Consider the following 14,792-nt stretch of genomic DNA (forward strand, 5'->3'; position numbering starts at 1 on the left):
ACAACTAGAGGATTTTACCTACTACGACCGGATTAGTTCGTATGCATACAGTCTTCTCTTACCCCCTGAAAAGTGGCCGATAACGATACACTGCCTCGCATTCCCAGGACTCCGTATGTTGTACAGCGTAAACATGAATGTATGCTGCATATTAATTAACCCTGATGCCCAAGACATTCTTTCATCGCCGGCTATGAGACAACCCTGTAAGTCAAACAAGCTACTTTTGATTTGCACACTTTGTGAGATCCAAGGAGAAACAGGTTCAGAGAGTAATAACAATGACATACGTATGTAGAAACCCGAAAGTTGGATGGAACGAGGGGAAATTTCATCGCTGCTTCAGGGATATTAAAGATATATCGAACAACAAAGCCAGAAATCATTGGCAGCAAAACTTATGTTCCCTTCTATTTGCAACAAGCCCGATAGACGCATGAAGACCGAACTTCTAGACTCGGCGTTGGTCCCCAAGCCAACCCGTAGAAGTGAAACAACCAAGAGTCACGAAGACCGGTCACAAAACATGGCTAATCTAGTACTCGGGCTCCAACTCCTCATCACCCTCGATGGAGTCGGAGGCAACCTCCTCGTAATCACGCTCAAGAGCAGCAAGATCCTCGCGAGCCTCGGAGAACTCACCCTCCTCCATACCCTCACCAACGTACCAGTGAACGAAGGCACGCTTGGAGTACATGAGATCGAACTTGTGGTCGAGAGCGGACCAGGCCTCGGCGATAGCGGTAGTGTTGGACAGCATGCAGCTACATCATAATTAGTACCAAAGTTGTAACCAGGTCAAAGGAGTCAGAAGAAAAACTTACACGGCGCGGCTGAGGTTGGCGAGATCGCCGTTGGGGACCTGCTGAGGAGGCTGGTAGCAGATACCAAGCTTGAAGCCAGTAGGGCACCAGTCGACGAACTGGATGGTGCGCTTGGTCTTGAGGGTGGCCACGGCACCGTGGGCGTCCTTGGGGACGACATCACCACGGTAGAGCAGACAGGTGGCCATGTACTTGCCGTTGCGGGGGTCACACTTGACCATCTGGTTGTGGGGCTCGAAGCAGTTGGAGGTGATCTCGGTAACAGAGTGAGCCTCGTGGGCGGCCTTGTCGGCGGAGATAATGGGAGAGTAGGCGACCAGAGGGAAGTGGATACGGGGGTAAGGCACCAAGTTGGTCTGGAACTCATTGAGGTCGACGTTAAGGGAACCGTCGAAGCGCAGGGAAGCAGTGATGGAGGAAACGACCTGAGCGATCAGGCGGTTCAGGTTCTCGTAGCTGGGGCGCTCAATGCCGAGGTTGCGGCGGCAGATGTCGTAGATAGCCTCGTTGTCGACCATGAAGGAGCAGTCGGAGTGCTCCAGGGTGGTGTGAGTGGTGAGGATGGAGTTGTATGGCTCAACGACGGCGGTAGCGTTCTGGGGAGCAGGGTAGACACAGAACTCCAGCTTGGACTTCTTGCCGTAGTCAACAGACAAACGCTCCATCAGGAGAGCACCGAAACCGGAACCGGTACCACCACCGAAGGAGTGGAAGACCAAGAAACCTTGGAGACCAGCACAAGCATCGGCAACACGACGAACACGGTCAAGGACCTCATCGATCATCTCCTTACCCACGGTGTAGTGACCACGGGCGTAGTTGTTGGAAGCATCCTCCTTACCGGTGATCATCTGTTCGGGGTGGAAAAGCGAGCGGTAGGTACCGGTGCGGACCTCATCGACAACATTGGGCTCCAGATCGGCGTAGATGGTACGGGGAACGTACTTGCCCTGGCCTATGAAGTGAGGGAGAAATAATGTTAGGAAGCCATGTTTTGGAATTTCGCACATCAAGGCGGGGGAACACGATTGAAAAAAAAAATCAGTTTTTGCATACCAGTCTCAGAGAAGAAAGTGCTGAATCCGTGGTCAGGGTCGGCCTTCTTGCGCTCCTCAGTGAGGAATCCATCGGGCTATCATCCATGTTAGTCGTGGGAGTTTACCTTCCGGCGAGAAAATAGGGGGTACGACGGGTGCCCGAGTCAAGATTGGGCGCCACCACGAGTTTGAATAGGATTTCAACATACCTGGATACCGTGCTCCAGACAGTAAAGCTATTAATCAATGCTGTCAGTTTACCGATATTTTGTCCCTCAATGGATGCGGGTATTTACCTCCCAGCAGGAGTTGGCGATCTGGCAACCGGCCTGGCCGACTGTAGAGAACATTCATGTCAGCGCGTCCGAGAATATTATCTCAATTCTGACGAGCAGAATAGATGGAAGATGTTGACATACCGTTCAAACTAATGATCTCTCTCATTGTGATCGAGTCGATGTTTTTTCAGGCTAAAAAATCAGGAGGGGAAAACGGGAACCCAAACAACAAACGCGGCGGTCTGAAACTCGGTTAGATTCAGGTTGACACAGAAATGCACGATGGAAGGGGGCGGGGGTAGTCTTCGTACCTGAAGAATGGAGGAATGGACGAGAAGATGGAAAGGAAAACAGAGACCAGAAATGTTGTGGAGGAGGAGACGTCTGTGCTGTACAGGGGGAACTTCGTTGTTGATCCGTTCGTTGGGTCGCGTTGGGCCTTTTGATTGGCTCTTTCCCGGTGAGGAGCAGCGGTTACTGACCGCCTCGTAGTGATCTCGTGATGGCACGTGATGAACTTATGATCGAAGAACGGGAGTATTAAAAAAAGAATGTATTTCATTAGATGACTATCTGGGTAATTTTGAAATCTGTGGCTTTGCCAAGTGTGTCTAGGAGTGTCTAGGGGGTTAAATTGCTTAAGGGGTGTTGACAGTGCTGGCCGGTCTTGGAGCTATCGAATACTCGGTCAGTTCGGATCCACTCGCGGAAGACCCCCTCGAACCACCATTCGGCCATATCAAAGTACTAAGACACACACCTCGGTACTGTATATACTTTCCTCAGTGAACATATTGCATAGTCAATACTAATTGAACTCTAGCACTATCACTGTGAATTGCCTGAATCTCGTCATGAGCCGAGAATAAAACATCTCTTAAAACATCACTCCAAAAAATCTGCCTATATTGTACAACAGAGCATCAACTCCTCTGATCATGCATATCAAACTCCTTCCCACTCTGGGCCTCATGCTCCCCCTCTTTACAGCAGTGGCGCAAGCAAACGTGGAAAAAACCATCTTCCTAGCACCAGCACCTGTAACCGTTCCCTCCGAGGAGCCAGATCTCGACGACCTAGGTTTGGAGCGCCTATCACCACAGAGGCCCGTGGTGCGCACTCGCCTCAATGCCTCATTTCCAACAACTGCCATGCCTGGCGGTACGGACTCGTGGTTCTTCCTTGAAAACTTGAACCCAGGCCAGCGGTATGAAGTACGAGTGTGCTGGCTAGCCACAGTAAGATCATCTATCAATTCCTTCTCTACACTCATCTATGCCTCTCTCTCTATTTCCTTATTTACAATACCAAATGACTAACACCCCTTAGCAACCAACAACATTCACCCTCGCGACCTATGTGCCAAAAGAAATTGAAGACAAAAGTCTGTTGTCTTCCTTTAGCGCGTACGCAGCAGCCCGACTCGAAACCCTAGACACAAGTCTCCAAGTAAATGCCATCCCGCGCCGCGTCAGTCCGCACAGGCGCGAAGATCCACTCGACCCTGCGCCGACCAGTGACTCCGTCCTGTTTCTGCATGTACAAGCTGCAGCAGATTATTTCAGCACAGACCAAGCATTGATGCAGAATGTTCCACCCGTGGCGGTAGATTTGATTCTTGACCCATTCCTGTTCAATGTGTTCCCGCGCTCGTTGGTGCCGACTGCTGGGTGGATTGTACTTGTTACTGCTCTCGCGGTGGTACTGGGGAATTGGGTTGTGAAGGAGGTTGGGAGGGCCGTGAATGATGCTAGGAGGCAAAGCGTTTTGGAGGAGTTGAAGAAGAAATAGGGATGCTTCGATTCTTATGTTTGTTGGAGATGTACGATTAAACAAATATAGACTGACGAAAAAAAGTATTGGGACATATTTATTCGTTGCTCTGTGGAGGTCTTAAGATAGTTTTGTGGCAACTACTCATACACTCCCCCCCTCTGGAAGTTACTCACGATACCCACATATTAGGTATAATACACATCAATGACAAGGAACGTTAGTGGATTGAAAATGATCTAATTAAGTTCACTAATGCGGAATTGATGTTATCAGACTTATGACGAGTAAACATCATGCTCATTTCAATATTTGGCTCATATCAAACTTCTACTACAAGGACTCTACACAAGAGGTTATTGGTTCCAAGAGCAAAGTTGTCTAGCCAATGTGGAATCATGGACCCGAGCAAATAATGCTGATGATGGAGATAAGATGTAGAGGGCAGAATTTGAATAGCAAGACAATATCAATTAAACGCCGAAGCCGCAGAATCAGGTACATGGCTCCGAAGGTGCTAGATACAGGATGAGCAACGGTAATGGGGAATAAAAACAAAACAAAGCTATGGGCAGTATATGAGAGTTAACAGCGATAAGAGAGTCAAAAGCAAAATAAGCACCAAGAGCTCATGTCGCAGAATATGCGTCAGCAAAGTCTCGCCTTCCCTCTCTCTAATCTTTTATCTCTCTATGCGTCCACGGGTGTCCCAGAATCTGATTGGCATGTGTGCCAGTCGATTCAATAGAAGCCCACGCGCTACCATCTAGATCAAACAACAATATCGCACAAAACTCCCATTAAATCGTAGCTCCATGAATGGCTCAGCCATTGAAACAAATAATGTAGCTTGATCTTAATCTTCAAAGAAGTTTAGGATGGCGCGGATACCCTTAGAGCCCAGGCCGTGGGACGGATAGGAGATGTACAGAGGGTCCTCAGTGGCGCCAAGTTTAGCACGGAATTCACTCTTACGCACAAGATGGAACTGCTTAGCGAGGGCTTCGTAGGTACGCTCCAGCATCTTGACCTTGGTTCCGTACATGTTGTGGCCAGCAGTAAGCTGGGAAGTGGCGCCAGCGCCAAACGTGAGGCCCTTGACACCGCTCTGAGCGGCGGTCTGGATTGCGTGCGTGACAATGTATTCGATGACACCGTTGGGCGCGCCGGGGAAGTCAAGACTGTACTTGACTTGCATACCATGAGCAGGAGATAGCATAGCCAAAGCGACGAAGGCGCAGACGCCACCGTCCTTGTCTAGAGCATAGAAGTACCAACGATGCTCGGAGTCGCACCATGGGCGGATCTGGGACAGGTGAACTTGTGTGCCCTTGCGGTTAGACAGCCACTCGCCGATACGCTCATCGATCTTCTGGCGGATGTCGTCTGGTACCATCTCGCCTTGATTCATGGAGACCAGCTTGATGCCCTCACTTTCGGCGCGACGCAACTTGCGTGCAATCTCGCCATCAGAAGCCGCCTGGTTGCGCGATGGGTCAACACGCTCTTCGGCAATACAGGACAAACTGCGCCAGCCTAGTCGCTCGCCAAGGATTGTCTCAACCTCAGGCGAGCAGAGGATCCACACAGGCTTGAACTTGGTGTCGCGGCGTAGCCACTGCAAGAATTGTGTAATTGTGCGTGTGTACTGCTTGGGATCACAAGCCGGATTACCGGGAATGATTGCGTAGTTGCTGGAGCTGGGCACGTAGGCGACGGCTGCACCAGTGGTCATGTCACGCCAGATCTTGAAGCGTTCATCAAACCAGGAGGTTGATGTGGCATCACCGTAGTTGGCCACCAGATGTTCTAGAGGCTGTAGCTCACTATTGTCTGTAGCTGCCCGTGCTTTGTGCTCATGATGCCACGGCGGATCAATGGTCGATGATTCTGGGTGCCGGAGCTGTTCGGAGACATGCTTCGCTGGTAGACTCTTGGGGTCACGATGGAACAATGAGGTCAGCCGGATATTTCCCAGCTTGAGGATAAGCATTACGATACGTTCCAGGCCGACTCCTGCACCTGCGTGAGGGGGGCTCCCCAGCGGAAGCCTTCAAGATACTCTTCCATATCATCCGGGTTGATGCCCACACGACGCATGTTTTCCTCGAGCATGTGGGGATCGTGGATACGTTGACCGCCCGAGACAATCTCTTGCCCACGAATAAACATGTCAAATGAGTTGGTGTACTTGTCGTCTTCAGCGTCGGGCATCGTATAAAAGGGACGTGCACCGCGGGGGAATTTGTCAAGCACGTAGTAATCGGTGCCATACTGCTCCTTGACAAGCTCACCCAGACGAATCTCATCACGGGTACCTAGGTCTTCATCGATAGGTAGCGGCTCGCCGTCTTCATTCAACCAGCCCGAGTCATTCAGCATCTTGATACCGTCGGTAAAACGAATGATTGGCGTCTGTTCAAGCCACACGACATCTTCGGATGGGAACTGGTACTTGACAAGCTCAATCTCACGTCGGTACTTGGTGTAGATACCCTTGAGAATATTCTTAATCACAGCATCAAGAGTCTCTAGCATCTCATGGTAGTGTTCTTCAATAGCCATCTCGATGTCCAGTCCAGTATATTCTGTAAGATGACGGTGGGTATTTGAGTTTTCGGCACGGAAAACAGCACCAATCTCGTAGACACGGCCGAAATCTGCAGCAATAGCCATCTGCTTCGCCAATTGAGGAGACTGGGCGAGGAATGCAGGGCGGCCGAAATAGTTGACCTGGAACACACTTGCTCCAGACTCGGTAGCTGCGCCTTGCAGCTTTGGGGTATGTATTTCGATGAATTCGCGGTCATCAAGGGCAGAACGGAAAAGATTACAGGTCGCGGACTGAATACGGAAGATGGATTGCGAGGTGGCTGTGCGAAGGTCAAGAATTCGGTTGGCCAAACGTGTGCGGTCAGGAATATGGTTGCGGCGGCCCTCGGCCTTGTCTTCTTCGTTAGTCCGGATCTCTGCCTCGTAGACGCTAAAGGGGACCGGTTCCTCGCGGCGAACCTGGAGGTGAACCGAGTCAATGGCCAGCTCAACATCATGAATTGAGCAGCCCATCACTGGAACCTCAGGTTTTTGTACAGTGCCGCGGACCGTGACAAAAGAGCCCACCCGCAGGTGCTCGACCCACTGAACCATGGCGATAGACGATATCCCTGGTCGCTCATGCAAGACACCCTGGAAGGTACCTAGCTGCTGGCGGAACACCAGGAACACTAACTTGGCACTCATACGACGGATGACGTGCAGTCGTGCAGTGAAAAACACTTGCTGCCCTTCCATGGCAAGACTTATGTCATCGAGCCGAGTGCGCAATTCTCCTGATCGAGTAGCCGACTGCATCAAGGGCAGCTCACCATACCGTGCTTTCATATCTGCCGTTTCCTCGGCTGCGGCTTTTGCGATCTCTTCTTCCTTGCGGCGGTGGTCGGTCTCAGAGAACATCTCTTCGCTGAGACGACTGCGCTCGCTTCGACGTTGCTGGCGCACCAACCGCTTTTGTTGGTTTTTACTCAAGGCACCGGTAGAAGAGTCGTCGGAGACATCGTCAGATGAAGAGATATACTCATTCTTATCACGTAGGAAGCTGCCTAGAATGCTGCGACGAGGGGATGCGGAGGGAGAACCGGACCGAGATTGGGCGGTACGAACTTTGGGTGGCAGGGCAGAGCGAACGTTAGAACCGGAGGCGTCATCATCGCCTCCTAAGTGTCCTCTGATGGCCTTGGAGAGGGCGCGTTTAATAGACATGGTGTAAGTTTATGGGGAAGGACAAAAAAGGAAAAAGAGAAAGGAGTTTGTAGATATAAGGGAGAGGTGGGGGAGGGTGGCCCGGAATGGGCGATCCAGTTGTTTCAAATCTTGGAAACCCTATGAGAAGATCGACGTCAAAACAGGAACTGCCACTGTTATATGTTATCAGAAGAATAGATAAACCTGATTATAGATAACTAGGTACATAGAAGGACAAGAGAATTCAGGTCAATAAATATTGTCAATTGGGACAGGGCCAGAAGAGGTGATGACATCATCCAATACCAAGGAACCCTGATTTCCTTGGTATGGAGCCCTGCAAAACTGGCCATTGCTTCGCATCTTACGTTGTATCAATTACTACCTAGATATTACTCCGACAATTTGTCTCTCTTTCTCCAGGCTATCGTTAATTCCCCCTCTATCTTTGTTTTTTTCCCTCTTCCAATCTCAGTTATTTCACCATTCTTGCGGTTTTGCCGTGTTGCGGTCTTACGGTCTTCCGGTCTGACCCCCTCTTATCATCCTCGGCTTCCGGGTCACTCCGAAGCGCATGCTAGATCAGTAGGACGAACGTTGTTTTTTTGATTGCATAATGGCCTCGTCTCGTTGGTGGCTCTATGTGCAGGCCATCTTTTGGCGGTTTCTGATGCGCATCGGCATGTTCCTGCACGAGATCGGCCCTCCCCGACCTCCCCGACCGTTATTCACCCGCACCATTAACTCCGACTCCCATTGTCATCCCGTTGTCCTCCACTTCTACTGTCCACCAAATTATCATGAACAGCGAAGGTTAGGCCATCGCTTCCCCGTCGCCGTCAATTTTCACGGTGGTGGTTTCACGCTTGGCGCCGCTACGGATGATTCTCGCTGGGCCAAGATAGTGCTGGACAATGTCGGGGCCGTGATGGTCAGTGTCAGCTACCGACGAGCCCCGGAGCACCCATTCCCCGCGGCGGTAGACGATGGAGTTGAGGCGCTTCTATATCTGGCAACACATGCCGGCGAACTCGGGTTAGACGTGAGTCGCGTGGCGCTGAGCGGGTTCTCGGCAGGCGGCAATCTTGCCGTCACGGTGCCCTTGCGGTTGCGTAGCCGAATTTCTACGGAAGTAAAGGAACACATGGGTCGAGCCGACTCCACACAAAATCTACTCAATCAGGTCAGCGATCTCAACATCGTTGCTTTGTTCTGCTGGTACCCGATCCTCGACTTTGAAGAATCCCGCGACCACCGACGTGCTATGAGTCTGATGCCGGATAAGACTCTCCCTAAATTTTTTACCACCCTCTTTGATGAGGCCTATCTTCCTGATTTGGCCGAACGTGCCTCCCCGTATGCCTCTCCAGTCCACGCATCTGACCGTATCCTTTCGGAGGCTCTTCCTCGCGACGTGTTCTTCTTCATCTGCGAATGGGACATGCTGATGAAGGAGGGCCAAGCTTTTGTTCGCCGCTTAGAAAGCCTGGGTAAACGCCCCCGTGCTATGCTCATCGAGAGAGCCCGACATGCGTGGGATAAGTCACCCAATCCGTGGCGTGATCAAAAGAGCGTGGACGTTTTATACCGTGATGCCTGTGCAGATATGAAGGCTATCTTTGACCGGTGATCGATTTGTTTAACCTTGTGTATCATTCTTAGTTTGTTACCACTGTGGGACTTTGGCGTTGGAACCACTAGCATTCACGGCGTTTGCTGTACATAGCGTTTGATATATCTATCCTACTGTCACTTTATGAGCCTAGTCACAGTGTATACTTACAGAATAGATATGGTGCAGCAGTACCCGTAGCTGGCTTATCGGATTGTATTGACTGGAATCGTTACTATTTGAAACATATACTCCGTACCTCGGCTCCACCTGGCACAAAATCAAACTTAATAAGCGGACGCTGAGGCCGAGGCCCTGGAGACCTCGGAACGGACCTCGGGACTGGATACGCCGATGTCCGAAGAAAAAGTACGGGGCAATCATATGTCATTCGGAACTTCCCTTCCCGTTTTAATGCTTATATCTTGGCGTCCAATGGATCATTCCAGGCTTCTATGGAATAATGAATACGGAGTACATGACATAAAAACAACCTAGAGACATCCTTAGTATTATTGAGCTGACTCATATTTGCGCCAGCAAAGCTGCACAACGCTGAGCAGAGTCTTTTGTGTCTACAAAAGACACCCTAGGATGATTATCAAAACCGATTTCAGCGAGCGTCGGAGCTGAAGAATATCAGCGGTGAGATTATCTCGATAGAATTTGTGCGTACTTACCTTCAGGATTATAACTTGCCCATCCCAGGGCTTTTAACCCGCCTTGGGGATTAGTGATGAATGAACCCCACGCGGAACGCATCTCAACCTGCAGCCGACGCTGCGCATCAGACTCAGCAATCCCACTAATCTCAGCAGATTCTCCAAAAAGCATGTTAAACTCGACGCCATGATATGCCCCACTAGTGGGGTAAAGGCGGGTATTCTCCCAATCCGCATTGTATTGGAATCGCCAAACTGGTGTATGATGCCGGCTTCGGTGTGCTGCTTCGAGATTAGATGGACAGAAGAATGTCTGCATATTGAAGTCGTCCCACTGCTGGTCTGTCAACTTCGACCCCTGGGCGTAGCTTGAAATCTTGTAGAATCCCGCTTCGTTGGCGTTGTGGCCGACTAAATAGGGCTGTTTGGAAAAGGTGTTGCTTAGCAGCTACAACAACTGGCCAGGTATGTTTGAGATGTCACTCACTATACGAGCAAATTTCCCTTGCTCTGAAAGAAGACTGTAATTTCCAAACACCGTTACGTTGTCCACAGTGGGTTGAAAAGCCGGGGATTTTCTCGCAGGATTTGTGTTTGAGACCTTCACTGCACTAGCAGCGGCGAGAATAGCGCTCGCATTCTGTTTTCTCATACACGGCAGGACATCCCCCGAAGACCCGCAGCCTAATTGGTCAGACACAGTATACCAATGCTTTGCTGCGGTTGTCCTATTATTTGTTGGGAAGCTGATGGCTGTGCCAGAATGCGAAATAAGACCGGCAACTAAGGGTTCGGACTGGTAGGCATATGCCCAATAATCAACCGAAGCACTTCCGCAGGACTGGCCAGATATAGTAATGCGGTCTGGATCGCCTCCGAACCCGCGGATATTTCGCTTCAGCCATTCAACAGCCAAACGCTGATCCAGCAGACCAAGGTTAGGCGGGGTTCCAGGCAGGCCCGGAAACCCGAAGATATTCATACGGTAGTTGACCGTCACAACGACAATATCCTCTGCATCAGCAAATCTGCCTCCATAATAAAAAGGTGTATTCGTCGTGCCACTTGTCCATCCTATATGACGGATCAGAAATATGAGGCAAATGAAACAAGGACCAAAAACCTACTACCACCGTAAAAATTGACATAGACCGGCTTGAGCTGATTTGAGTCTGACTTTGACCAAACATTCAGAGTCAAACAATCTTCACTTTGAGTGTGGTTGTTAATAGCCCCGAAAGCCTCAAAGATGCTATCAAATTGCGGAGTTTTGTCGGGATAGTCGACCAGCTTCGAAACAGAGTACATGCAGTCTCTGGCATTTCCGTTAATCGAGAATGCAAGAACAGTTTCGCCCCAGATGGTACTCACTTCCCCTGAATTATGCCATTGTCAGAACCTCCCGAATCTTTGCAAATTATAGCGGGATTAAGGGGCAAGATGAGAACATACATATTCTGACGCGACGTGAGCGCCATTGGGCGTGTAGGGCTGGGGCGGTGCGAATCGCAATTGGTCGACTGGCGGTTGCGCGTACGGAACCCCTAGCCATTCTGTGACCCCCGGATTTTTCGATGCCTCATGGCCCTGAATAAATCCATTCGACCCGATGAGGGCAACTCGTGCTGCGGCAACTGCCGCGAAGGCCAGCCAAGTTACCCTCATGGTGGCCGCGAATATACCCCTTGAACAGGAGAAACAAAAGTAAATACAGAATGTGGGAGATGTGACGCATCTATGTAATATAGCAATGGGGCCGAGTGAGTCTAGCATAGCCTGGACCAAGTATATACTCCGTACAAGCCAAGCTATATGTCTTCCTGGTGCTGGTGGTTTAATTATAGCTCCGCTGTCTCATGTCCACCCCTTTGGCCCCCAATTGCCAAGCAATGACCCAACCATCTCGATCTCTATTTTATAAACGAGCGGGCAAAACGTTCCCCTTCTTGCCCCTATACTTATTGTATGCATATAGGCAATGGTCCTTCCGATTTTATTCGCCTATTTGATCTGAGAATGTGATCCAAAATACGGTGTTAAACAATCGATGATATTCCCGATAGGGACCATGTACTCTTCATGATCGCGCTGGTAATGATACCCACTGCGGCCACTCTTGGGGTCATTCGGCTGGCAACAAGATTTTATCGGAAGGAGTTCGGCTGGGATGACTTTCCTTTTGTCCTCGCCCTTGTGGCGTCGACCATAACAACAGCTGGTGTCAATTTAGGTAAGTTGGAAGAAGATCTGTGTTTTGGCGCGAACGTGAAGATATTAGTCAACACGCTGACTTCCGGCTCCCTAACCGTGGTGCATGGTTATGGCAGGCGAGAAGAGGATATGGGAGAGAGTATACATGGAGCTCTCAAGATATGCATGCAGTGATATTGATGGTATCTACTGCTTGTTCAAATCCTCACCGTCCGAAAAGTGGTTCTTCGTTGCCCATCTTCCGTAGAAGATTGCTCTTGGCTTCATGAAAGGTCTTATTGTCTCCTTTTACCTCCGAGCATCTATCATACAGTCTCGCTAACGCGTGAGAAAGTTTCTTCTGGCCGTCATCGCCGCATAGATAGACCGTCGTGTCAGTCCTTCTACATGACTCACCACCTAGACAGTTGATAGAATGAAGCCAACACATCCCTAGGGGAAATTTCTCAATATCAGAGAAATATAAGTAAACTTTTGTAAAACAGTCATCTCTCAGTTGATGAAACACCACTTACATACAGGTACTGCTGAAAATCTGATAAATACGAATAGATGTCCAAAACAAATTTAAAAAAAAGCGAAAAACATACAACAGTGAGGATTCGCTGGTGGTCACCCACCCAACTACTAACTCACCGGCGTGTGGCTTAAGTACGGCTGAGCGGACGGGAAGCCCTGTTTTCCACACCCTATGGTCGTATGTGCTTGCTGTCAGATTAAATGTGATTACCACCTCAGAACAACCAACCTCTTTATAGTCCGGAGGTAGCCCAAATGAGTAACCACTTGGAATGTCAGTGATTATATCCGGCTCTATACCTATTCAGGACTAGTGTCACTCTTATTGAAGATGGATACTGATTACATAATCCCGATGAGATGGATTTCCAAGGTTCTTGAGCTGTCTAGACAACTTGACCTCAAACTATATAACCCCTTACGCCTATATGTGACTTTTTTCTAATCATAACAAAGAATAACCTTAATTATATTTCAATTGTGCTGTTTGACCAATCTAAAACTAGAACAATATAGTAAGATAGTCTAGATAAATATTTATAATATTCAATTTTTAGTACTATTCTAGGTTTAGTTTAGTAACCTAATATTAACTAGTCTTATCTTTCTTAGTTTTCTTATATCTTACTACCATTTTTAGTATATTTATTATATTATCCTCTAGGACCTACTAGTTATATTCTAAGGGCTAGCCTACCTATTTTATAAGATAAAATAGATATAAATAACTATATTTTATTAAGAAATATAAGTAGTTTTATCTACCTTAATTAGGCTTAGCGCTTAAAATTTATATATCTAAGGGTCGCTGTAGGTCGTGGAGGGTCAGGGTTAGGGTTAGATAGATGACTGAATATCAGAATTGAAAGGACCTTTATCCTTTACACTTAAAGTGTACCCTTTTATATAAATTAAAGCTTTTAAATTAGAGACTACTAAAAATAGCTTAAGAGTAGCTAGTTTAGTACCCTTTATCCTTTATACCTAACTAAGTGATTTCTAAGCTTAATATCTAGCTTTAAATATCTACCCCCCCCAAGTGCTAGTATATATAATGCACCGGCTTTAGAACTATATATATAGGCCCTAGTAAGGTATAGTGGGTGTAGAGGTATAGGGCATAAATTCAATAGATGCCCTACTAGATAAATCATTTTAGTGTATTTAATTTAATGGAGTTTTGGCTAAGATATTTAAATATGAAATCAATATATTAGTTAGGGTGCGTAGCTCTCTTACCGACTACGTTATCCTACGGCTAGTACTATCTAATAGAAACCATGCGATCCTTACAGAATCTCAGTGGGGGGGGTGTCAGAGATCATGTGTCCTCTGGGTTACTCCTAGCATATCATAGTCTCTATACCTAGATAGCTTTCTCCCTTCTCCACGTATTTCAATACAGTTTTCCAGAGCATATACTCCTTGTAAAACCCATATTCTTAAGGACGATTGTAGCTACGTAGCAACCCTAAAGAACATGTTTCTATAATCCCTCTCTAGTACTAATCTATTTAATGTTCGCGGGTTTTCTTTTTATATTTAAATGGTAATTTCAATTAACTCTGAAGAATCGTGTCATGACACACAGCATGTATCTGCTCTGAGACATCACGTCCAGATATCTTTCTACGCCTCTGAGTAATTTCATCATGGTACTACGGGGAATCAGGGTCGCACTCTATACTTCTCGATCGCTTCATAAAGAGCATGGGATGTGGCGACCCTGAACCAAATGGTCAATTCCCTCAACTGCCTCGACGATGCCTGAACCCATGACGATACTTCACAAATGCAATTATAAACGTCTCTTAGCAATCAAATTTGCAAATTTGGACCTTCGTCAATCAATTTCTATCTAGAAACTCAAGGATAGACCACAGGTTGAGTATACCTATGTTGATAGCAAGACAGCCTTCATCTTTGTTCCAATTGATCCACCCTAAATTATGATAAAACAGTGCATTTAGATACTGGCGATCAGGTGCAGAGTAGGCTGGCCGTTGACTCCTCGTTGGAGTCAGGTTGACTCTAAAAGTGAGCCTATTGCGAGCGAAGAAATCATTCATGACCTGCGCTGCTTCCTCCCGCCGTGTTACCCACCAAGTGGGATGAATTGAGAGTAGCCGCCTTAT

At 48.2% G+C, this 14,792-nt stretch overlaps 5 protein-coding genes across 5 annotated transcripts, besides 3 other annotated features; 2 read left to right on the forward strand and 3 right to left on the reverse strand.

The window, feature by feature from the left end:
- Positions 1-453: 453 nt before the first annotated feature.
- N7500_004061 (tubulin alpha chain) lies at positions 454-2,366 on the reverse strand. The gene is made up of 6 exons (XM_056675207.1): positions 2,281-2,366; positions 2,158-2,198; positions 2,071-2,097; positions 1,881-1,956; positions 825-1,779; positions 454-764 (listed from the first exon to the last, which is right to left on the reverse strand). The coding sequence occupies exons 1-6, from the start codon at positions 2,303-2,305 to the stop codon at positions 536-538; spliced, it is 1,353 nt and encodes a 450-aa protein (XP_056535732.1). The 5' UTR covers positions 2,306-2,366; the 3' UTR covers positions 454-535.
- A 711-nt stretch (positions 2,367-3,077) lies between these two features.
- N7500_004062 (uncharacterized protein) lies at positions 3,078-3,930 on the forward strand (the record flags this gene model as incomplete). The annotated part of the gene is made up of 2 exons (XM_056675208.1): positions 3,078-3,377; positions 3,469-3,930. 2 exons carry the CDS (start codon positions 3,078-3,080, stop codon positions 3,928-3,930), a joined length of 762 nt encoding a protein of 253 aa, XP_056535733.1.
- An 838-nt stretch (positions 3,931-4,768) lies between these two features.
- Positions 4,769-7,671, reverse strand: erdS (aspartyl-tRNA synthetase, cytoplasmic; the record flags this gene model as incomplete). The annotated part of the gene is made up of 2 exons (XM_056675209.1): positions 4,769-5,890; positions 5,935-7,671. 2 exons carry the CDS (start codon positions 7,669-7,671, stop codon positions 4,769-4,771), a joined length of 2,859 nt encoding a protein of 952 aa, XP_056535734.1.
- A 598-nt stretch (positions 7,672-8,269) lies between these two features.
- Positions 8,270-9,283, forward strand: N7500_004064 (alpha/beta hydrolase; the record flags this gene model as incomplete). Its single annotated transcript, XM_056675210.1, has 1 exon — positions 8,270-9,283. The coding sequence occupies one exon, from the start codon at positions 8,270-8,272 to the stop codon at positions 9,281-9,283; it is 1,014 nt and encodes a 337-aa protein (XP_056535735.1).
- A 507-nt stretch (positions 9,284-9,790) lies between these two features.
- On the reverse strand, positions 9,791-11,592 carry N7500_004065 (CAZyme family CE10; the record flags this gene model as incomplete). The annotated part of the gene is made up of 6 exons (XM_056675211.1): positions 9,791-9,894; positions 9,946-10,348; positions 10,415-11,001; positions 11,055-11,242; positions 11,299-11,303; positions 11,380-11,592. The coding sequence occupies 6 exons, from the start codon at positions 11,590-11,592 to the stop codon at positions 9,791-9,793; spliced, it is 1,500 nt and encodes a 499-aa protein (XP_056535736.1).
- Positions 11,593-12,006: 414 nt separating this feature from the next.
- Positions 12,007-12,277: a sequence feature (Protein overlapping with rRNA (N7500_004066, KAJ5171283.1) was converted to a misc_feature.).
- Positions 12,278-12,358: 81 nt separating this feature from the next.
- Positions 12,359-12,511: a sequence feature (Protein overlapping with rRNA (N7500_004066, KAJ5171283.1) was converted to a misc_feature.).
- A 179-nt stretch (positions 12,512-12,690) lies between these two features.
- Positions 12,691-12,896: a sequence feature (Protein overlapping with rRNA (N7500_004066, KAJ5171283.1) was converted to a misc_feature.).
- The last annotated feature ends 1,896 nt before the right edge of the window (positions 12,897-14,792 follow it).

This window comes from Penicillium coprophilum (assembly GCF_028826855.1).
Source record: "Penicillium coprophilum strain IBT 35676 chromosome Unknown utg000002l_segment0_segment1, whole genome shotgun sequence".
Taxonomy (NCBI): domain Eukaryota; kingdom Fungi; phylum Ascomycota; class Eurotiomycetes; order Eurotiales; family Aspergillaceae; genus Penicillium; species Penicillium coprophilum.

Excerpts from the sequence above, each read along its gene's own strand:
- N7500_004061 (XM_056675207.1), bottom strand. The coding sequence starts at position 2,305 with ATGAGAGAGATCATTAGTTTGAACG. Across the intron at positions 2,199-2,280 it reads AGAGATCATTAGTTTGAACG|TCGGCCAGGCCGGTTGCCAG; the intron begins GTATGTCAACAT and ends TGTTCTCTACAG. Across the intron at positions 2,098-2,157 it reads TCGCCAACTCCTGCTGGGAG|CTTTACTGTCTGGAGCACGG; the intron begins GTAAATACCCGC and ends ATTGATTAATAG.